At 33.8% G+C, this 24931-nt stretch overlaps 1 protein-coding gene across 2 annotated transcripts; it reads right to left on the reverse strand.

Annotated features, from left to right (window-relative positions):
• Positions 1-344: 344 nt before the first annotated feature.
• On the reverse strand, positions 345-24560 carry LOC142339903 (uncharacterized). 2 transcript variants are annotated; one of them, XM_075390259.1, is made up of 6 exons: positions 24008-24560; positions 18728-18926; positions 18062-18328; positions 11426-11589; positions 3926-3967; positions 529-574 (listed from the first exon to the last, which is right to left on the reverse strand). In XM_075390259.1, the coding sequence occupies exons 1-5, from the start codon at positions 24287-24289 to the stop codon at positions 3938-3940; spliced, it is 942 nt and encodes a 313-aa protein (XP_075246374.1). In that variant the 5' UTR covers positions 24290-24560; the 3' UTR covers positions 529-574; positions 3926-3937. The 2 variants fall into 2 exon arrangements, with proteins under 2 accessions (XP_075246373.1, XP_075246374.1); XM_075390258.1 differs by lacking the exon at positions 3926-3967 and having other exon boundaries at positions 345-574.
• Between the last annotated feature and the right edge of the window lie 371 nt (positions 24561-24931).

Raw genomic sequence — 24931 nt, forward strand, 5'->3', positions numbered from 1 at the left:
AGGGATAAAAATTGTCGGCAATTTTTTCCATGACAATGAGTGGGTGGACGATTTTGAAACAACGATTCCGAAAACAGACATTTTTTTGGGGATGTTTAAGAGGAAAATGTTAAAAATCTAGAAAAAATATAAGATAAGAATGGAAACACACGATCGAGTCAAGTACCAATAAGTAAATTAGTTATGTGCAAGTACAAATTACACAGCTTTGTTACATCACAATTTTAGATAATCTTAAAATAATCTAAAAATAAGCTTCAAATCTTTGTACTCGTGAAAGTTCAAATACTAGCTATTGATTAGGTAAGCCCGGTTATTAAAATTTTATAAAAAATTTTCCGGCGTTTGAGCATCGCATGCATTACTATCTTCATCTTCTTCAAATGATTTCGTTCTGTGTGATCGGCTGTCAATATGTGTAGATTTGGCTGAGTTGCTCCAGCATTCAGCAGTTATGTTCTTAATAGAATACAACAGGTATGTATGGAAATAATGTATCAGGTGCTCCGGGGGGTAAATCAGTCATCTTCGGATAAGTCTCTCCGCACCCTCCGTACGATTCTACCCTGGAGAACTAAACAACAACAATAATCGCAAAAGTAACCGTCACTCCACTTCTGCTGCTCTCAATGGTTAAAACATTAGGTTGAAAAATGTAGGTGTAATGACCAAAGCGACAAAGTATTCAAAGTTGGGGCAGAATTAGAAGTGAACATTTTGATTTAACTGAAAATGTATGGGAAATAATTTTTCTAATTAATTTTTTTTCAATTGAGGAGGAAACATGTAAACCTAAATGTAAGACCGTTATAGGCCAAGTATTTACGTTCACAAAAAAATTCACAATCATTTACTAACTTTATATTATAACAAAAATAATTGAGACTGTTCGCTTCGCTTCCATATATGAAAGGAAGTCTTAAATGCTCCTCATTGCCTATAAAAGGATACTTTTTCATTTTGGTTGTTTAAGAACTCAATTAAATAACTCTTGAGATTCTGTTTACAGTTCAAACTTAACCCCAGAGGGCATGCTGATTCATTTCCTTAATGCACTTAAAAATCAGATATATGTTACCCACATTTGTTCCTCTTGTTCTCAGAAATTTGAGCCGTTCTGTTCTTAGGTTCTGCTCAAAATTTATCTGGTGTGAAAAATTCCTAAAACTTCCTTCTGCAACTTCATTAGGCTAACTTTTACTATGAACCATTACAACCCCGTTAATTTTTCAATTTCTGCGCTGTTGCAGCTAAATTTTGTCCATTTTTTGGTTTCAATAATCAGTAGAAACACAACTGAAAAAAATGCGTTAGTACGATTGAAATGAAAACAAATTTTCTAACCTCCACGGGTATGTAGATCCTTACCAGCGACAGTAAACGAATAATAGTGGCCCTTTTGATTCACACTGAAATTAAGTGAGCCTCGAGACTAAAACTAGAATAAGTTTGCAGAACAAGATAGAACCAGCTAGAAGCAGCTTTTGAGCCTTTAAAGACAATCCGTTGTTTCTCCACACAATTGCTGTACAAAAATCTAGTTGTTTCTTCCGTTAGTTTTCTTTCTGACGATGATATTTTTTATGTTGAATCGTCGACTTCAACTGACATGAAGAATGTACACAAACAACCTTGCTTATTTTTTGTTCTAAGAGTTAACTTAAATGGAACAATAGCGCCCAAAAACTGTGGCGTGAGGAATATCTTGAATAACAAGGAGGCTATGATGGAATTCGGTACCAAAATCAACGCATTAAATCAATTTATCAGGAAAAAAATACAAGACTGATATAGTTGATATTAAAAAAAATTGAAATTTTCTCTGAAACTGGCTCTTGGCTTGTCATCACGTTGCCAATAGTCTACTTTTGTTTGATTGAAATAAAGCGCTGGGTTTCTTGCAGACTTAACAAATGGGGAACGGAAGCTCTATTTAAAAAAGCAATTCTGTTGAGGTACTCTAGCAAATGAAAGATTGAATTCTTGCAGCTGTTAAAATTGGCAACTTTTTTTGCCCAAATTGGAAACTTTTTTTGAGAAACATCTTAAATAACAGGGAGGCTATGATAGAATTCGGCACCAAAATTAACCCAATGAGTTCAATTTATCAGGAAAAAATTACAAGACTGATATAGTTGATATTTAAAAATTTGATATTTTCTCTGAAACTGGCTCTTGACTTGTCATCACGTTGCCAATAGTCTACTTTTGTTTGATTGAAATAAATCGCTGGGTTTCTTGTAGACTTAACAAATAGGGAACAGAAGCTCTTTTTTTAAAAGCAATTCTGTTAAGGTACTCTAGCAAATGAAAGATTGATTTCTTGCAGATGTTAAAATTGGTAACTTTTTTGTGCCCCATAACTGCATTTGCATGATGAAGAATTTTGATCGAGTTAGCCTGAATAGAATAGCTAAAAATGAGATGTAGTTGAACCAATGGCATAGTGGAGAGCCCAATACTCACTCTCTCGCTATTGTTCGACTTTCGATGCCTTTCTTAAGAAGCTTGAACAAAAAAAATTCTCAACAATTGTTATATGTGTCCCTCGCCCAAAGCGCGAAAGTGGCATATAAATAGTCTGAAGACGTAGATGTAATGAGTTCAATAAAAGACTTTTTATAAATAAAGACAGAATTCGAAGCGCAATTTCCAACTTTAATTTAAAAATGGTGATAGATATAAATTGTTTTGTCCTGTGATAATTATTTATGATTTTTGTAAATTTTGCAATTGTACTGGAAAAACTCTGTCATGAAAAAAAGAAGCTATGAAGACGAATAGATCTAACTTCTTAACTAATACATTTGAAAGATGCAAATTTTTCAATAGACAAGTTTTACTGCTGCTGTGTTAACTTGATTCCTGTTTACCAAATTTTTTGTGGTATTGTATCTTGGCCAACAGATGCTTCGGGCTCATGTTGACATAAACAACAGTTGTATTGTAACAAAATATCATTGAATTGTCCGAGTCAAACAAAAATCAAGTTTTCTCTGAAGAAAGAGCCAGAAGAAGCTACCCATAAATTGTGAAATTATAGGTGAGGTAATGTCAGTTCGTAAAACTGGTCACTCGGATTTCCAATTAATTGCAATGTAAAATCATTTAATTATGAGCCGGTACTAGAAAAAATATCATGAGCTATCTATGGGCAAGAACAACAAATTAGATCTAATTGCAAATATACTGCAGACACAAATTATTAGCTCGTTTTCGATATTTTGAGGGCTGAGTTCACTAATACGCCCCGCAAAAATTCTAAAAAGTACCATGCTAAAAAATAAATGATGGAGTTCCAAAAATTTTTCAAAGTTAGATAAAACAAAAAAAAACGAAAAAGAGGAAACTTTTCTGTGTCAATAAAGGGGTTGCAAATGATAAATGGGATTTGTCGACCAGATAGCTGACATCATAACATTTGTTTCAAAACACTTGATATCAGAACACTTAGTTTTAGCGGTAATTTAGCGGTAATTTAGCACAACAAACGAGGAGCGCTTTGTCACCAGGACTGAAGTTTTAATAATCTCTTAATAAATTGAAGCTGCATTGTGTTACAAATTCTCTGGGTCACTAATCACATGTTTTGAAAAAATTGTTCGGTTGAGTGTGGTGTCAGTTCTAATTCTGAATTTTAGTTAGTTAAGTCGTAGTTGCGATGGAATAATATACTGTTAACATTTTCAATATAATGCTTCAAGCCGACAAAAAAAGTGTTAAAATGTAAAAAAGTTGGATGTTGGATGACTTGTTACCAAGAACGGAACAATTGAACAATTCGGCAAGTATCTCATTAATTTGTTGAATTATTTATTTGTATCTTTGATGCTGTTTGAGTTTTCTCCATCTATGAATTTAAAACATATTTACTGCGGTTCGAGTCAGAGTCAGTGAACCTGTTACATCAGGAATGTCTGGTAACCTTGGTTTTTCATCAGCTCCAACATGACAGTATCCTATCCTTCTGAAATACAAATAAATTTGTTCGCAAATTCATTTCGAATCACTACTCAGCCTTCATCTGTCTCCAGAAGTTTTGATTTTTTGTCTCCGAGTTGGTTTGGTGATGAGGTTTAAATTAAGTTTTTTACGAAGTGAATAATAGAAATTGTCGAAAAAGTGTTTGGCTGTTATTGAATTCGTTCTTTTCAAAAGATTCCTATTTTTCTGTGAAAAGAACTAAAGCAAAATATGGTAGTCGGAGAATGAAGTAGTTGAGTTTTGAAGCCTATTCATCTTTATAATCTGACGAAATGTAAGTTAGAGCTAAAGATACCTAAAGTTTCTGTGACAATTCTGAAAAATTCTGCTTTGAAAAGTTGACTTCCCAAATTGATAAGAAGTGTTTTCTTTGCTAAGGCACTAGCTTTAACAACTTAGTTCTTTGATATGCATCTTTTAGTTCTCACGTTATAATTTTTACGGTAGTAGTTTCCAATTTCTTGCATCAGAATTTTCCAATTTTTTATACATGAGTCGTTACAAACGTTTCAGGTGATATGCTAGGACCTACTGCTGCTACTGCTTCCATCTAGGCCAGGAAAGAGGTAAATTTTAGCGTAACTTTTGATAATACAAAAGTGTTAAGCCCAGCTTCCAAGCCTTCATCCCAAGCTGAGATTTATAATTTCATTAGTTGTTCTACTCGGGATATGCTAAGGGAAAGATTTGCGACTACGTTTCTCTCAGTTGTGGTGAAGTTGAAAATGGTAACTGCAGAATTTAGAATGTTTTAATTGTCTGTAAAGACCAGGAGCCGTTAATTTGAGGTTGGTTTGATGAAAAAAGACACATTTTATTGTTTCAATCTCAGATACGCTGTTGAGATCCTTGTTCATGCTCCTTGTTCTTCGAGTGCTGCAAGTAGCTCTGAAAGTCGGCTGGTAGTTAATGATCTCAATTTTTTGATAGTTTGATTGATATTCTAAGAAGTTTTCGAATTAAGACCAAGAAAGTTGTATTTAATCCTATTTGGTAGAAAAATGAAGCTGCGACAAAAACGGCTATCTCTGTTTTGATCAAAATTGTTAAAATGAGTGTTCTGAACAAAACGATGTGGTTTCTGATTTCCAAGAGGCGTCCAAGAACATTTATAGTCATTTAATTTTCTTCTTTGGCGATTTATTTCAATTAAAAATTCAATTCCATTGCTCCAATTTTTTGAAATATTTTGAGCAACAATTGATTAAAATTGACCGATCACATTTTATCGTTTGTTTGATGCACGTTGTTTGGGTGACCATTTCTCGTGCAACCGAATGACTGGCTTCTGTAAAACTTAATTTTTTCCTGAAGACGGATTTTTTAAGTAAACAATTGGATCAAGAGGGAAAGCAGGTTGTCCCAAATGTTAGTAGTATATTTTTGTTCATTTTCCTCATATCTGGCACACTAGAAAACCTAATGCGTTTTGGTATTCTCTTCAATTGCTGTTGGCCTAAGTTTTGTTTTTGCTTCAGTATCATCTGTACTTTCTAAGGTGAAATAACGAAAGCGAACTGGGAGTGTAATTAAAAAGCAGAGAAGAAATGGACAAATGTTTTCTTCAGTTTGAATCACTTTTAGGTAGATGCCACTTCGCTTTTACAAAAGATTATTTTCTTCTTTTTGCGTAGTTTGGAATTATCTTGAAAATGATGCAATTGGTTGCATGTTAGTGAAGGCTCTCAGTCTGTCTCGTCAACCTAACGCTTTTTCTGTTGTTCGGTACTGAGTTGTGCTAGAGTTCTGCTGATTGTCTCTCTTGGTTGAAGTTTTTTTCTAACAAACGACTTGAGGCTCTTAGTAAAAACAATATTCAGCTAATCCGCACATCTTTTTATTTCAGTGGTGAGATAACCTGTGCCTCTGTCTGATATGCTCAATTGAATATTGAAAAATATGCATGGCTTACGGGTCGTCTTGATTTCTTGTAGAGACCTTTTTGCTCTCGTCATTCCTTTACTGGCCAATGTTTCTTCGGAAAGATTTGTCCGTACTTTTTTCGAACTGGTCTTGTTAAAAATCCCTATCTAGTGGTTGGTCCTTTTATGTTTTTTTTTGGAAAAAAAGTTTTTATCATAGCATCGAGTGCTACCGAATTATCCCTTCTGTTGTCTCAGTTGTCGGGAGATTGATAACGCTTAAGTTACTGAATTTTTTTCAATTGTTGTGAAGCATCTTACTTGCTTTTGAAATTCTTTGGTTCATGTTGCAAAAACTAGTAGGTTTAGGATCAGTCTGCTGCCATTCTGGGCTCTAATACCACTGAGCAATTACCTTGTTACCTAAAACATCTTCAAAAGTCGTCGTCTTATTTGGTTTTGCTACAAGTTTGGCTTGGAGTTGAACATGAGGTCAAATCCAACACCTGGACTGATCACAACTGGAATTGTAGTTCTCACGTCGGTTGCCCTTTCCTAAGATAACTTGCAGAGTTCAGTTTGTTGGCTGCTTCTTTTGCTGTCTAAAACTTTTTGAGGCTGATTTTTGACACTATGTCTTTGCTTTACAGAGTACATGATATGGTTGTTCGTAACGCCTGTATCAGTTTTCTCCACTGTAGGTACCATTATCGTTGTTGGTACCGTTTGTGTTGTTGTTGTTGCTGTTGACGTTAGTGTTGTTGTTGATGCCGCTTCTGTTCTGCTGTTGTGGTTGCGTTTAATTTTTTGCATGGGCTGTTCTGAATTTGCTATTATCGTTTTATCAAGTATTGATGCGGATGCAGTTGGTTCTACTGCTGTCTATTTTTTTCTCGAAGAAGAACTCTTGTTTTGTTTTATTGGTTAAAACAGTTTATGTTCAAAACTTTTGCCTTGTGGTTAAAACCCACCCTTGAATGGTTTTAGATTGGAAATTTGAAAAATGTTTTGTGGTTCTTATACTTGTGATTTTGGTGTTTTTTCTAGTTTTCAAAAACAAAATGGGATTATTTGCAGTTTTTTACTGTTAATTGTATGTCGTAAACATTTACAATCGTTTTTGACCTTTTTAAAAAAGTAGTTTTGCGCTTGTATGCTTACAGCTGTCTTTGATAAACTGATGTTGTCTGTGCGTTTGTTAGATCCGATGGAAAACAGCTTTTATTGAATCAATTGTTGATTGAATTCACAGTTTACATTTCATTTAGTAATGACGCAGGTTTGAAATGAATTTCCGGCTTTTTTGAGAATCACACAGTTGCGTTTATCAACTGAATCTTCTTTTTCATTATGACAGTCTTATGGTGTCTTTTGGACGATGACAACCCTTTTGTTGTCCGTCGACTTTTCTAAAATTTGCGGAGAAACGCTGTCTAATCATGACGAGTGATGGGCTGCAAAAGTTTCTAGAGACTGTGGCAAAATATTGTGTGTTGGTTAACTGTAAAATTGTTTGAATCCTCATCTCAACTCATTGTCTCGAAATCAATCAAAAAGATCGCTTTTTGTTTATTGAAGAGATTTTACTTCGTTAAAGTTTTTCATTATGAGTGATTCTGCATTACTTTTATTGTCATTGCTAAGGTCAGGTGATGTATAATCCTCTATACTTTTTGACGTTACCACACTTACCGGGTCGAGGTTTTTGGGTAAATTTTCGTGAGAAGTGCCATGAATACGGTGAATTTTTGTAAGAAATGCGGTGATTGCGGTGACAATAAATATTTCACCGCATTTTTTACAAAAATTCACCGGATCGACATTAGCGGCAAATTAATGTAAGAAATGCAGTGAAAGCGGCGAATGCGGTGAAAAAAGTAATTCGCCGCATTTCACCGCTTTTCTTACAAAAAATCACTGCGAAATTCACCGCATTTCCTATAAAAATTCGCCGCATTTCTTTCCAACGTTTACTCAATCTAATTTTTGTTCACAAGAATTATCGAAGCTAGCTGGAACTGACAGTTGGCGCAGTGGAAAAACCAGTTGAAGACAACCAGGAGGTAAGAGGTGCAAACCTGCGTGGGGACGATTCTTTTTTGTAAGAATACTGAGAACGCGATGAAAATAAATAATTCACCGCGATTTACCGCATTCACCGCAAAAAGATGTAAGAAATACGCGGTGAAAATTATTTTTATTCACCGCATTTCTTACAAAAATTCACCGCCAAAACTCGACCTGGGTCCCATTATGTTTGTCCCAGAAATTACAGCCGCAATAACTAGGTACACGTTATATGACCACTAATTTGGGAGGCTATAACTAGACCAATAACGGTATCAATTTTCTCAAATTAAAAATAATAAATGTTCTCAATAAATTCTTCTTTACCGCTAACAGTTAACTTTGGCGCAACCAATGAAAAGATTTTTGGTGGAACTTAACTAAGACTTGTAATTTTGAATTTTGGTCAATATTGAACCCCTTTACGAAACCATTTGGGTCTTTTTTTGATACGTCTAGGTTGTTTATCCGGTATGTTCACTGAGACTTTAAAAAGTTTCTGCTTTTTATGAGTGCTGTTTTATATAGGCTCTTTAAAATTTTTAGAATTTTTCAATTGAAATGATGCGTTTTCCTTAACATGGCTTGCTTGCTCTGACGCTTTTTTGATATTTCTTCTGTCTAAAAATTCAGGCACTTGATTGTTACTCTAAGATGAGTTTCTTATTTTATTTATTTAGGGCGTGTGTCTGCTGCGGTTTTGAGTGCTTTGGAGTGCTTTTAAGTGATAACTTTTCTCTGCATGTGTGTCAACCTGGTATGACAGAGGCTGCTGTTATCTAATAATTTTTTTCCGGAGCTTCAACAGTATTGTTTTCGAGGCGTTAGTTTTGTTTGATCTACGCGAACTCGTTGTTCAATCAACTGACGTTGGGAAAATGCTGCGCTTTCATTTGATGTCAACGTTTACCCAGATTCCTTACCCAAAAGCTTATCCAATAATGCTTTTGGTTCAAATAGTGTCGTACCCAAGGTGCAGAACTTCAAATTGCTCTTTCTGATATTTTCGTCATTGAAATTCGATTCTGGATTCCGCTCAACCTTATGTGTTCTGAGTTACTGGATCAACTTTTTGTGTTGGCTGGTTGAGCTGCCAATGTTCACGCTAGTTGTTGTTTTAGGCTCTCTGCATGTATTGTTTCTTCTGACAATGTTGAGCAGTTTGTTTTATGTAGTGCTTGCTTATTATATGATGACTTTGCAGTTTTCAATAATTTGGTTAAGTTTTTCATTAGTTGTATTACTAAGAGAGAGAATTTGTAATGTTGCGTGCAATGGCATTTAGCGTCAATTGATGTTGGTAAAGTCTGCCCTTTAGACATTTATTGTCTGCTTATTATTTTTACTCCAAATCGTTTCCACTTTGGTTGTAAGAAAGTAGTTTTTTTTCTCGTCAGCCTATATTGTAACATTAAAAAAATTGTTGAAAGAAAACTCCGTTGTTATACTGCTGATGGAAAAAAAACTACTGCCCCAACCGTTCAACCCAGGGAAACAGGAGACGCCTTGGGCGACCGGAGAGATACAATCGGAGAACAAAAGACATCATTCAATCCGAAGGGTGTATGGCTTGGCTGGAGTTTGGTGAAATTTTGACTTGTATCAAACGAATGCAATTCGGTTCTGTGCTCGAGACTCTGGTTGAACAAAATGAGATGTTCAAATGGATTTTGCAGGTTCTAAAGTAAAAAGCCGCCCAGACCTGTAACAGAAATCATGCAACAAATCATCAAACGTCTTGCAACATTAGGGTAGATCAGTGTGATTCTTAAGCACGAGACAGATGAAATTAATGTACAGCAAATGACTTTTACGAAAGCTGCTTTATGGACCATTAAGTGGACAATGTCCGCAAAAGCCAATTGTAATAATCATCGCGTTTGGGGGAAACCATTTTTCAAGATGGAAAAGAGTGACGTGAAAATAGACAACTTTTATCTTATAAAAAGCTTACATTTTGAAACTAGTGTTCGCGGATAAAAGTCACCATTCCACGATTCTGAGCTTGTAATTAACCTAATCAGAGCAGATTTTGCTTTGACCACACGACTGATGCCTACTAATGAAGATTTAAAGGTGTGGGCTGAAGTAAACTTGGCTTACTCAATATGACTAACTGACTCTGGCAAACACTGAAGATAAACTTCAATTAATACGACAAGATATTTGAATGTTTTCGAAGTCCATGGTGTACACATGGAAGTGAATGTAATATAAGACTAATACAAGCATTCTCTATATAATAGAGGACAGAGTCTTCTCATTCTCTGATTGGCGGAGATTTGACTGAAAAGATTACTATCTTCTGCTCTACTGTTCGTTAAGGGCTTAGGGTGTGCAAAAAATGTGTTTTTTTTAAATCACTTTTAGGTGAATAAAGCAATAGTAGAGCAAAAAAAAAGGTAATAGAAATGAAAGGACTTTTAAGCACCAGATCCATTTTCAATATCAGCTCCGAAAACCTAACTGACTGCGATCACAAAAATTGGACAGTTATAAATTAAGATTTGGAGCAAAATTTGGAGAGCAAAATCGAAATCGAAACCAAATACATGAGTTCGTAATTAAGACACAGGCGGACTTTCCAACAGCAATATTACGGGCTCCACGGGCATAGGAACAGATTAACCACTGAAAGAAAATCATGCGAATGCTGACAGGAGAAAACGTCTACCATGATAAGAAGAACTCGCTATACAGAAACGGGACTCATCAATATAGATTGAAGCAATTTGAAAATTTCATTTTTGATGCAGGTCTATACTATTGGGCTACAGGCCGTTGCTACAAATTAAATAATGTGTTGAAAAAATCCCATGCATTATGCATTTTCATGTCGGCGCTGTTTTTTATTACAATTCAAAGAATTTGAATTGTATTGGGGCGCTGTCTTTTTTTTAAGATCTGTTCACACATTTTCATGATTTTTGAAGTCAAATTGGAGTAGTGATTTTGGTCACGCCGAAACAGGAAATGGAGCGAAAAAGCGAGTGGTTTTGCGGCGTGAATTTTTTTCGCTCTAATTTTAAAATACATTGAGAAAACGGTGTTTGAACAAAAATTCGGTTTCTCGCTAGTGTTTTTTTTTGTTCACATGCGGCAATTTCACTCTGATTTTTACTGGATTTTTGATTTTTCGGATCGGATTTTTTTCTAAATGGTTTTCCCAATCCATTCAAAGCTATTCCAGGCCTAGTTTTTTGTTTGAATTAAATTTTCATTTCTTGCTGGTGGTTTTTTTGTTCACATGCGGCATTTTGACATTGATTTTCTGCTTTTTTTTTCTTATTTTTTTTTCAATTTTTTTAAAAAATGTTTTTCTCAATTCACCCATAGTCCATTCTAGGTTTAGTTTTTCTGTTAAGTCAATGAAAATTCTTTGAATTGTACGTCAGGACTTGTCCTGCTATGTTTTTTATTTTTGTACTTTTGATGGATATTGATTCGAACTGATCAAAAAAAGTATTAAAAGTAATATTAAGAAGTAATACAAAAAAGTAATATTATTTTACCTGTGATGTGAGCGTAATGAGGTCAGGGGGACTGGTACCTCCCCAGCCAGTTGCTTCAAAGAACATCCCAGCTGGGAAATGGAACCTTGTTTTTGCGAGGTCAATCTCGTGGTTGCCATATGGTGTCTGAAGGCCTGACTTACAGTCTCCACCGTGTCCCAGATCTACAATTGCAGTATTTAAACATACACATGTTGAGGTGCTCATTAATGATAACTCTAAAAGCTGAAATCTGATCACGGTTGATTTTTTCTGGGTCAGTGTTCCTAAAGGCGAGCAAAGTATCAAAAACGAGCTGCAAGTGAGCAAAGCTTGCAAAAACGAGCCAGATTCTCAATGTGGCTAATTTTTTCTGGATAGGTCTGACCATTGAAAGTGTTTTCTTTGCTGCCTGTGAGACTATAAGACTAAAACTGTCGTCTTATTTCAAACCCATAAATTTGAAAAACTCAAATGAACTAAATCCGATAATTAACCCAGCTTCCAAGCTACGGGCGAGCTGAAAAAACAAACTGGATAGAAATATTGATTGATCTTAAACCTGATCATAGGTAAATGACATCTGGATAGCCTAAACACCAACTACAACCACAAATGAACATAATTGCGCTATAATTTCCAATGGTCATATGTCCTTCCAAGTAGAAACCGACTGGACCTAATGCCAAGTGCTGGGCAAGTATTATTAAAAATCACATTTTATTACTGATTCACTTTTCACTTTTGGCAGTCTCAATCTAAGTCTTGGCCAAATCTTTAAAAAGGATCTAAAAAATGATTACGTGCGTTCTTTATGATCCAGAAACGTTCAAACTAGAACGTTCAAATTATGATCCAGAAAAGAACAGAAAAAGAAACGATGGAACTCATTTCGCCCCAGGTTTGAATTGTTCAGTTCAATTTGTGGGGGAGGTACTAAATGCCATGCAGAACTTTTTGTTCAATAAATATTTGCCTATCCATACACTTCGGAAAAATTTGATTTGCAGGGGTAACCTCTCAGGCTTAAAATATTTCAAGAAGAATAAGCATATCTTGTGATATAAAAGTTAGTCCCGAGGGTAATGTGCACGAGTAATGTGCACGAGTAATGTGCACGAGGCCCGACAACTTAGAACGGAGGGCAATTAAATAAAGCAGACACCTAAACAACATCCATAGCGGTAAAATATTTAACAGTGCTTACGTGTTTTCCACGGACCTTCCTATGACTTAAGGAACACTAATCCACTATGTTGCCTCAAGGTTTTGGTGCCTGAATATTTTTACAATTAATTCTCTTATTGCTTACTAATTTTTTTATTGCATTAATGCTGTTTTCTGTTTTTCAGAAGAATTTTTAAAAAATTTTGTGGTTAGATCGGAACTTGAGTTGTATCAGGTAACTATTGACAATTATTTGAATATTTTATCACAAAAAAATCCTATGATCTAATCAAAAAGAAAATTCAAACTCAAGTAATAGACAAAAAATTTATCAAATGATTTGTGATGATTTGTGATGCGTCAGATATCAACCAATTCTCAAAATAGTTGATCATTTCCCACATATGAAGAAAAATACCACTAACAGGTCAATAATTGTTTCGCTCAGCTTCACTCAAATAAAACTCACAGAAAGATTTTGGCAATTACCGTTTATCACCTCAATTGTGTGAAATAGCAATGTTTCATTGAGCAATTGTGCAACTTGAAAAGTTGTTTTAAAGTAAGTGCCAATTTTAGAGATTGGTAGAGATTATATTTTCGGTATTTTGTATGAAACATTTTCAGCTGACTACAAGCTGACAAGCTCATTTATAAGCCGATCTAAAACTGATATTACCCAGTAATATGAAGTTGGAGCTATATCAAGAAAACTTAGATTTGATTTCGCATAACGAAAACAACAAAATATGTACAAAAAGGCAATATATTTGGATTTGTTCCGGGAAATTGGGTTTTTTGCCAATATCTTAAAAAAATGTATCAATATTTGTTATGAAAACTTAGCTTTACAAGATCTTGATAATCCATTCCATGTTTTGTCAAGTAAAACAACGTCTTTCATGTCGTAGCAAAAAAATTGTGTTCCTTTTCAGTTTGTATATTTACCTTGGATGTTGATCATCCAAATCTATATTTTTTAAAACTGTCGCTCTGAGCACTGTTCTACACTCTGCGGTTGCGCTAGCATGGGCAAAGAGCTCATAGCCCGAAAACTTAGATTTTGGTGCGCAATGAAATAAGACTAGAAACCCAGACAACTTTGCGTTGAAAACAAAATACCAATGTTTACATGTTTTTCACATGCCTTCATAATGAAAACTAAGCCACTAGATTTTAGCGCCTGGCACTTTTTTACCTTTGATTCTCTAATTAACATTTTGAAACTTTTTCATTGCATTACTCTGTTTTCTATTTTTGTAAAAATACCGTTTCCGTTTTAGTGTTTAGATCTGAACTTGATTTATATCAGGTAACTATATACAATTATTTTAAAATTTTGTCACAAATGCAGAAAATTTTTGTTCTAATAAAAAAATCAAAACTCCAGCTTTAGAGAACAAACTTATTGAAGATTTTTTATGCTTTTGTCAGATATCAACCACTTTTCAAAGTATTTGATCATTTCCCTTATATTGCTCAATTTCTGCGTTACGTCTTAAAACTTTATTATTGACAATTAGACAGTTTTTGCGTTAGTTTAAATTACTTCTATTCGACAATAAGATCTTTACTTATTTCTAGTGCAGTTTTCCAGAATTTTATGATAAGAAATAGTTTTTCACAAATATTTAAATGAAAAAATTGCATTCCAATTGTTCCAGTATGATACAATAGCCGTGGAAGTAATTTGAAAAACGGAAGAAAGTTGTTGGACATTGAGGTTTAAATATCCAAAAGTTTTCAATTTTTGCTTAGTCCTTTTTTTGTTAAGACGCTCACTTTATTCTCTTGATTCACCAGTCTTATTGTGCTAAGAGAGTGTGTTATTGACAAACATTTTCAAGGGTTAAATGTTAGGTCTCGAGATCACTAGAAAATTAAAGCTGTAAGAATTTTTGTGGGAAACTACATAAAATTGAATAATATCGATTGAATTTTACCTTAGAGTTTTTATCTAACCTATTTACATGTGGCATGAAACCAAAAGATGCCGAGGAGAAAGAAAATCATCACTATAAGGCCAAAAAACCGTTGCACCGCTTTGCTTTGGGTCCATTAAGATACTGGTTAAATATGAATGACAACTGATTGCAGTTTGTTAATCGCAAATCAGAGTTGTCAGGAATTTGATAAACAAACTTCATGGGAAAAATTGAAAGGGTTCAAGATAACACAAAATTTAGTACAGGCAAAAACTAAAAATTTGCACGAAAAATTATGCACGAAAACGATGTCCCCCCAATCAATTAAATATTAAGCAGATCACTAAAAACGATAAAAATCTTTGCTTGCATTTTTTGAAGGAAACAGAATTGTCAGTCAAATGACGCCCATTTTTGTGATACTGTGAAAAGAGAAAAAAACCTACAAAAAAGGGGCAAAAATTCAAAAATCACGAAAATTGGTTTTATGAAAACTGGTTGTTTCAAGAAGAAAAACCATTTGAGGAAAAAAACGTTCTGAAAAGCAAATTGTATTTTAATAGATAAATGATGTGATTTGTATATAGAGATGCTTAGCTACAATTTAACAGAACTAAAATTGGCAGATCTCAAACATCCATCTTTATTTTTTATTAAAAACAAATAGTTTCAAAAATCATAGCCATTAAAATCTTTCGACTAAAATAGTAGACAGTTTGTCTTGCAACTACTAGGAAAAATAATTGCGATTGTTATTGATGAGACTAAATCATAAGACCATAAAAAAAATTAGATACAAGCTGAATTAATAATTTTCACAAACAACTTTACGAAAACTCAGGTTTGAAGCCATTAAATATATAAGATATTAACCGCGAGAACATAACATCTTCATTTACGTCTTTTTTGACCATCATAACCTCTTTCTGTAAAACAACTATCACAAAATTAAAACAAAAAGAACCGTAAAAACTGAAAAGTATCTAAACTTCACAAAATTCTTCTGAAACAAATTGACTAAGCCCTAAGGACATCATTTAAAATGTTTAAACAACAGAAAAAGTATTGTTTGATTCAACGAAACATTAAAGGGAACTTTAGAAATGAGGCTAATTTACGAAACGGATACAACATTGTATCATACGAAAAAAAGCAAAACAGAACAAAAAGGGATAAGTTGAAGAATAATAATACTCTTTTTTAAAGAAATTCAATTCGAAAGTCAAAACAACCATTAACTGTTTCAGATATCAGTTATTAAGTTCGTTTGTTTATCTATAGTGGGCCACTGAGACTTTTACTTACACAATATTTGGCATATGACAACAAAAGTTAACAACAAATAAAGGGCAAAAACAAAAAACTCTACCAACTTCTGCAAGAGAACGGTGTCGCAGCCCTTCAAAACATATGTTATGAAAACAAAAAACTTATTCGATTTCAAATGTTGTAAAGTTTTTTTTCAGTTAGACTGTTAACTAATGTTAAAATTTACAAAAAAAACAAAGACAACAGCAAAAATGAGACATTATGCACAAAAATCAGAAAAATTTTGTATGAAGACTCATAGTACCAAAAGCAAGAAAACCTTCTGTTTAAAAAATTGACCACAAAATTAAACTGTATTCTACACGGAGCAAAGTTTGACCTGTACTTACTGAGAGTAAGCAAAAAGTTGACTAAAATAATACAAAAAATTGACAAGTTCATAAAATCACTGACATTTTCTTAAAACAAATACATTCAATAACATAAGAGACATAAGGTAACGACCAAATGACTAGAAAAGATTCATTTACACCTCTTGAGAAACATATTCAGATCTTTGAGTGGTTAAAGTTAAAAATCAGACTGCCAAAAAATAACAATTGAAGGCAAAAGACAAGAATTCAGTTAAATTTTACTAGAACTCTTCCTCAAAGCCATAAAAACCCTTTGGTTCTCTGAAAACAAACTGTTTGTACATTCGCCCTCAAATTTACGTAAATTGGAGCTGTCATTAAGGGAGCCGTGAAAAAAAATTGTCAGTAATTAACATTAAAAAAAAACAAAAGCAAAAAATTTTGAAAAAAGGCAGCATCGAAATAAAAACCAAAACGTCTCTGATTCTAAGAATGATCCATGATATTGTCAAACCTCTCCCTGATTTTTTCGTGCGTTCAGCAAACCGACTGTTTTCCATCTGTTTGCGAATTAGACCAAATTTTGCGTGGAATTCTTCAAATACTAAAAAAAAGAACGATGCATTCTGTATTATTATCGACTTAATTCTGTAAAAAAACGGCTAGTTTTTAATTCCAGAAGACTTTCATACGGCGCCTAATTGCAAATAGCGCTCTTTTTGAGATTAGGGAGTCTGTTTTAAGTTTTCCAGGTCACTCAGTCTGGCAAACTTTAACAAAGTGGACCAAAAAAGCATTTTTTGCGCCATTTTTGAGGAAAAAGTTGAATTTTGAAAGTTTTATCAAAATTTTTAGACAACAAAACTTCAATCAAACATTTCAGCAACGCTCTTCTATCTCTTACGGTAACAACAACACTCTGCTGTTAAAAGTTTTAACCTATTTTGAACTATATTAGCGAAATTGTGCCAAATTTTAGCAAAAATTACTGAAAATGGCAACAAAATCAGTCGAATGTTCACTAAATTTTCAACCTCGATAACTCCCTGTAAAAAACGAAAATCGAAAAAATCTTTTTTTTATTCCGTATTCTACGCTGGACGGGCTTTTCATTGATACCACTCACAATTCTCTACAATGAATATATTGATCGGCCAATACTGACTGAACAAAAAAAACCCAGTTGAGTATATAGTTCCTCCTCCCCACTAAAGTGGGAGTCGGAACAAAAAAACAAACTGAGTTAATAAAATTTCGGAAGAAACCGTGTATGGCATTACTTGTGTGCATGTTTTCAACAAGGAATTGTAAGACTTGGGGAGCTGTTTTAGAGAGATTACTAGAGATTATGATTTTGGTATATTTGTATGAAACATTCTAAGCTGACCATAAGCTGACAAACTGACGTATAAGCTATACTGAAAATCTTTCTACACAGTTAAACGAAACTTGAGCTACTGCGATATGATTCTCTATCTTCCCGCTGTGAGAAAAAAGGGGCACATTAAGAAAGGGAGCAGTAATTATAATAATTCGATGCAGCCTAATCGCAGGGGCAGAATTAGGCAACGATTCCTTTTGTTACATCAGCGGCTTGTTTCCAACGGTTTATTTTAATTATTATCCCCACATTTCAGACTGTTCATTCCGTCGGCAGCATTGCACTTGTTGTTGAGTGTGGCCACATTTTTACGTCAAAAACTTTCATGTTAAGATTAGTCAATCTGAAGTTTTGGTTAGGTGAGAGCTGATCCAAAATTACACGAACAGCTTCCTGATGCCTTACGGATCGTGGCCTGATAGCCAGCTCTCAACTATCACGCCACGATCCGTAACATTTTAGTGTAGTTGATATTTTTTCAATATACAGATCTTTTTTTTCCAGAAGTGAACTATAGGACTTTCTACGCTCTATACCGTATATCATCATACGTTATACCAACAAAGCATGCTTTCATGGACGTTAGATCCCCACTTTTCTGAAAAGGTAGTGTCTGATTGAACAAGACCAGACACACAATCGTTGTGAACGAGTTGTGCCCTTGTGAAGTGTCTGCCCGCAGTGCCTCCAACTGTTCCTACCCATATACCGCCACCGTAATAAGAATGGGAAACCAAGTCCACGTAAGTCAACGGGGGGTCTGTATCCATGACGCAGTAAGCAGGAACGTGGGTTCCTCTCACTTTGATATGAAAATATCCAGATTCAACTAGAAAAAGTATGTATCATAGACAACATATAGACAATGAACAACAACTGCGTAGATGAATATGTTCAAAACAATGGATACAAAACACTCGGATGTCCGGATCCCCCCAGCTTAGTAGCCATGTGACCCCATACCCCCAGAGCACGTTCTTTTTTTGTAGAGTAACGTGCTATATAACATCACATAATTTATCCTTATTGATAAACTTATAGCATCTTATTGAGAACCTTATCAGCAGAAGCGAGATAACGGAAAAAAATTAAAAACAACACTTGATGCATATGATAATAACGCCTATTTGGTGAGGTCTTCAACGAAGATATTTCCAGTATAGTCAATAATAACTTAATTTCTAGTTTCAATTCTAGACCTCGGCAATCAAGACCAAAGTATACTCACGGGAATTCGGATCCGGGTGATTACTCTTGATGTCGTTGCACGTGACAGTGCCCCCTGCCATTTGGTAGTTAAGCCAGTACCACTTCTTCCGGGAGGTCTCTGGCTCGTAAGGATTGGAAGCGCAGTTAAGGGACTCTGCGGCTTCCTTTGTGTACCCAATTTCCCCAACAGAGAAGAGGGAACATGCTTTTGACAAATCCTGTAAAGCAGTATAGCCTGGCTGATGATCTCGACTTCTATTTCTCGCATATATATTCCAGCTGGAATGTATGCGAGACGAATAGAAGTCGAGGTTCTCTGCCAGTCCTCAGCTATCACATTTGACATGCTAACAATAAAAGGCTGGATCATATAGTGTATAAGAGTGTAATTAAAGTGTGGTTAAAGTGGAAATCTATAGTGTCCACCCTTCCACTTTTATCCGCAAGTTTCAACGGTGGAAAATGACGGTTGAATTGGAGTGGAATAAGCATGAAATAAACGTGGACTTAAATTAGTCTCACTGAGTATTTAACGGTAGAATACTGGGTCCCTTCGTATCTCCAAAATTTAGCAAAGGAAAAGGCTTTCAGCGCAGTTACGCTTTTTTCCTTTATAAATTTCAGCAAAATGCTCGAACTGTTTTTGTTGTCAATTTGCAAGATCCACGTCTACAGACAAAGCTTTGCGTCCCCTTTCCCCGGCATATTACTGCACCTCTTATCAGGCTTTACAAGCTCATAATGAGTGATCTAACAATTTGTGCACATTTTATGATACGATTTTTATAATTGTTTTGTTCACATATGATAATGAAGGCAAAATTTTTTTTTATTAAGACTCAGAAAGAGTTTCCCGGAAACTATTCTTTCAATCACTTTTTTGAGTCCATAAAACATAAGAAAAGGTTTCGTGCGTTTTAAAGACAATCCAGGATGCGAAATTGCTACTTTTTGTTATAAACAATGGATGCGGATTCATTCCAGATCAACACTTTTTGCCGACGATGTTTTTCTCCCAAAGGGTAGTGGTTCTTTTTAGATGATCCTATGTTCTTTAAACAACAAATCTGTTTCATTTCAAGAGAAATGATGTCTGCAAAAATGATTCTCTTCAAAAAGTCATTGGTTTTTCTAGCAATAGCCAATGTTCACTAATGTATTAATTGAAGAAAATATCCAAATAAATGAAAGAACTCATCTAGTCAAAACAAAATATTTGCAAACGAAGCAAAGAAACAAGTCACTCATAAATAGATTAAGACGCTTATATAATGTTTTAACTAAAATGGATGAAAAAATTATTCAAAAATTACGTTCATTTAGTGCACAGGATTTAGCAAACTTTTTACATTGTTTTAGAGACTCGTTTATTATAGATAACAGATTTTTTGTTAACCTTTTTTGGTAAGGAATAAAGCGAGCTGCATTTTTTTTTGTAAAATTGGCATTCTTATTAAACATTTTCTTAGGGGTTTCTAAGTTTGATTGGAAAGTGGTAATACCAGGGTAAAATATGATTTTAGAGGGTTTGAATTAACAAATAAGTAGACTTTGAGAAGAATTAAAAGGCATCACTTGACAGGTCTAGCGACCTTTTGATGTCCTTTCGGGTTATGTTTTGTTGTTTGTAAATTTATAAATGCAAGCAATGGAATAAACTCGAGAACTAATTTATTATTATTATTATGCATGGAAATTTTTAAATATTCTTTTACTGCTCAAACTTTTTTTTAGAAAAGTTTAGGTCTATTGACTGAAAGACGATCGCAAACAGGGCACATAACTCAAGAAAAAGTTATGTCAAACAGTTTTCATTAGTAACTGTAGAACATAAGCTTGCCTGATTCAAAAATGTAACATTTATCAGGAGATGTTTACCTATTTTTGCTATTGTACTTTTTGGCACGTGTATAATCAATTCCATACACGTTTTTTTCTCAGGTTTTCTCTCTTGCTTTCACCGATGAAAACACTTGCCGATTTTTGGACAATTTTTGCCATTTTGATTTGAGACCCCGATAGCCATTTAGTGCTTTGATTAGAACATTTTCAAAAATTTCAGCACTTGGATTTGAAAATATGAAACACTTTATATTGTGTCCTTCGCATACTGACATAGAAATTCTCAAAGCATTGCGCAATGTCATTGATAAATAGATTGCCCATGCAATCGACAAACAATATCCAAGCCCCTTTTAAAAGCAATTTTCACATCACATTATTTTTGGGGTATTTCCCATTATAGCCCCCACCCATGAATTTATAGCCCCCACTATGGTATAATTACAAGGATTGGGGGAAGGGGGTATGGTTTATCTGACAGCTAAGCTGAAGGCGCTATAATGGGAAAGACCTCATTTTTGTTCCAAGTTTAATTAAATATTGGTTGTTTCCTTTTTTGATGTATATATATATATATATATATATTATATATATGTATATATATATATATATATATATATATATAATTATATATATATATATATATATATATATGTATATTTATATGTATATATATATATATGTTTATATATATATATATATATATATATATATGTACATATATATTATATATATATATATTTATATATATATATATATATATATATATATATATGATTATATTATTGTATATGATTAAAATGTAGGTAACATTTTCATTCATTTTAATATATATTTAAGCATATACTATTCTCTCTGTGTTAAACCATTGCGATTGCTCACTACAGTAAACATTTTTTCCTTTTAATGCTACAATAAGATCAGTAAGACCATTTAAGCTGCACGACTTCTCAATTTATTTAAATGCGTTTTCAGTGTCGTTTATATAGCGATAACATGTTGTCAATGTTGCACCTAAACCAGACATTTTCAGTAAGCACCGTGCACATTCGCCATCGCTACATTTTTTTCGACCTCTATGGTGCTTTATTAAGGATTTAGTCAAATTTTTTCAAATTTAGTTGCTAAGAGATGCTATAAATCAATAGATTTTGTGGTATGGCAAAAATTATTTACAAAATAACTCAACCTGAAAAGATGTAATTCCGCTCAATTCTCAATTTGAACAATATTTTTCCTGAAGGGTAGGGATAAAATCTTGCATCTATGTGTTTTTCAGCTTGCAGTTTTTTTCATTTTTTATCAATTTTTTTCAGAAAAAATCTATAAAAGCCAAAAATTGGTGTCTTATTTTTCCAAATGGCTTCGTTGATTAACACAATACACAACCTGATTCTTTTTTAAAAAAAGAAGCTTCTCTACTCTAGTCTTCTAGGTTGCTTCCTGGACAAAAGTTTTTCGTGTCTTAATTTTTCGTTTTGAGTGGAAGTTAATATAGCAAAATTATACTTCTCATATTTGTTCCTTGAGAATGAGTTGCTCAGGTCGTGATAGTTTTTTCTCGTCAATCTTACTGTTTCAAAGCAATTGTACTAGGTAAAAGGTTAATAACTTTCTTTCTTGCCTAGTAGATGCTAAAAAAGTTTGTGTCACTTGAAAACATTTATTTCAGTTGAAAGATAAATTGCCCGAGAGCCCTTGATTTTGCCATTTTTTAGTGGCAATTCCGAGATTCTGCTTTAGTTGTGGTTGTCTATATTGCTAATTAACCGAAAACAAAAAAAACAGTAAGTTGAGTATTTTGCATCTGATTTTAAAAACTTCACTTTTCATAAAATGAATAAAATTTCAAAATACAGGTCATAATAGCCTTTATCTGATAGCTTTGATCAGTTAAATTTTTTAGTTAAATCTGTACACATAACTTCAACTCAGTGCTCAACATTCTGAAAGTTTGAAAAAATGAAGTTTTTTTTTCATTTAAATTTTAAGTTCAAGTATTCTGTTAACAGAATAATTGAAATTGAAATAGTAAAGAAAACAAAAATCCAAATAAAAGAACTGTTTTTAAAGTCCTTTTCCTTGCTCATTGCTGTGCTCAATTATCAGTACTCCTAGAAATTTCGTTAAGAAAATGTGCTTTTATTTCAAGGTATAAAAATATATTTTAGCTGAATTTTCTGTGCTTCAGCGCTTGTTCAATTGAAATTAGACAGTTAAAATACTTGTAACACTTAGTAGTCAACTTGCTATCTCATATTTTTTAATACAACCTTTATTTTGTACCAAAAAAATCTTTGTTTATCTTTCTGTAATAATGCGAAAGGAGTGAAACAAAGTGTTCTAAAGTTGCTTCTGTTGAAAAGGGAGTCTGAATTCTAACAAACATGAAATAACGAATCAAAACGAAATAAAACTGTGAAATAATAAATAAACAGTGTTAAGTGATCAAATTCACAAGAACACTGGCTTTTTTCAGAAAAGCTCAATTCTCTTTTCAGCAAAACTTTTTAGTGCCCGTAAAAGGTCAGTAAGAATCAGCATTGAGACTATTTGTTACTCATCTTGTGAAAATGCGGAAAAGCGGGTTGTATAGCCCTAACATTTGGAGCAACTCCAGGTAAGTACGTATTTATTAACTCTTTAATGAGATTGGGAAGAAATTATTAACTCCAGTTTCAGCCCGCAGTTTAATTGAAATTTGAAGAGTTCAGTTCACTTCTCAATGATCTTTAAATGCCGTCTTAAGGACTAACTGAAGTTACTATTTCGCTAATTGTTATGTTTTTGGATTTCAGTAATAAAGTCCTTAGTTTTGTTTTTTTTTTACTATTATGAGCTGGTACTTTACAAATTAAAATTGCAGTGAAATGACTGAGGTGTGAAAACGTTTTATTCACCCCTCAGCCATTTCACCCCTATTTTAGTCTCTAGTGATGACCCATTAGAATTGATTCAGACTCAATTTTAGGAATATTAAAATAGGGGCGAAGCAATGTAGGGGATAAATTATTGTGTCGTTAAATAACATAGGGGTTAAAAAATCGGGGTTGTATTATAGGTGGTTAAATTAATAGATGTGAAAAAACATGACACTTTCAGATGGGAACTGATTTGGGATCTGAAACAGCTTTGATAGCTTTTGTGGTTAATTTATACATGTATCTTGTAACTCAACAAACAAATGATAAAACCTTCTTTTATAGCAACTCTAACCAACATCTTCTTTAGCTCTTTAGCTCATATCTTGCTCAATTTCATCATATCACTTCAGTTTGTTAATAAAGTTTGTTAAAGCTCATTTTAGCATATTTTTTACATCAGTTCCAAAATTTTTTTTGTTTAGGGTTTAGATATCCATTGCAGAAATAAAGTACCACTATAGACTCACATGCAGTTCAGTATAGACTGACAACACGAGTGCATGATTAAACTAATGAAGGTGAGGTAGACTTACGCAGTAGCTAAATGCTATACAGGTGTTGGTGGAAATGCAGACTCCAAAACAAGAGTCCACTGTTATGCTCGAGTATTGGGCTATGGGTTCCCCGTAAGGTTTCAAACATGGACACTCCTGTCTGAATAAAGAGGCATTGTACACCTGTTGCTGCTCACTTTTCCCAACCAAAAAGAATAGTACTATCAAGAGTGAAATGGAATTATAAGTAGTACCCCGAAAAGTAGGCATTTGATGAAAACTTGACGCGTTATTTCTCCGTCTTTTGTAAAAATGGGACATCACTATCCGGGTAATTTTATCAACTAAACTCTATAAATGAATTCAGATAAAAATGAAGCGAAAGAAAAGCCTATAAAACTCTCTTGAAACTTTGATCGCTAGATCAAAATACGCTCTCATGGCATATAATTGTCAAAAGAAAAAGATTGCGAGTTATGATTATACAGATGTTGAATTATTTTTCAACGAAACGAAAGTGTTTGTAAACGATTTGTAAAAATAAGAGCATATATCATTGGTTACGCTGACGCCTTTACACCGTGTAATTTGAAATCTTGACTAGCATAATCAGTTGAGATGGAAGTTTAACTTTAAATATTTTTGTGGCAAGAGTTAAACCGGAAATCATTAATTTTGTAGCAATAGTTCCTCTGACATCACAATGCACGTTCAAAAAAAAATGTTTTCATTAAATTTTTTGACTCAGAGCAAATAAGACGATTGGCCACACCTCGGCATAAATTATTGAACCAAAATGTGACATTTAAAAATTGTAAGTTTCTCTTACTCAACTGTAATATCAGGAAATAATTTATGATTATTACTATTATTCAATTAGAACCTGCTTCGAGAAATGTTTAGTTGAAAAATAGACATTAAGCAAACTTAAGGCATAAGCAAGTTTCGACATGGTCAAAGGAC

The sequence above is a fragment of the Convolutriloba macropyga genome, chromosome 5, assembly GCF_964194025.1.
Source record: "Convolutriloba macropyga chromosome 5, txConMacr16.3, whole genome shotgun sequence".
Taxonomy (NCBI): Eukaryota; Metazoa; Xenacoelomorpha; order Acoela; family Convolutidae; genus Convolutriloba; species Convolutriloba macropyga.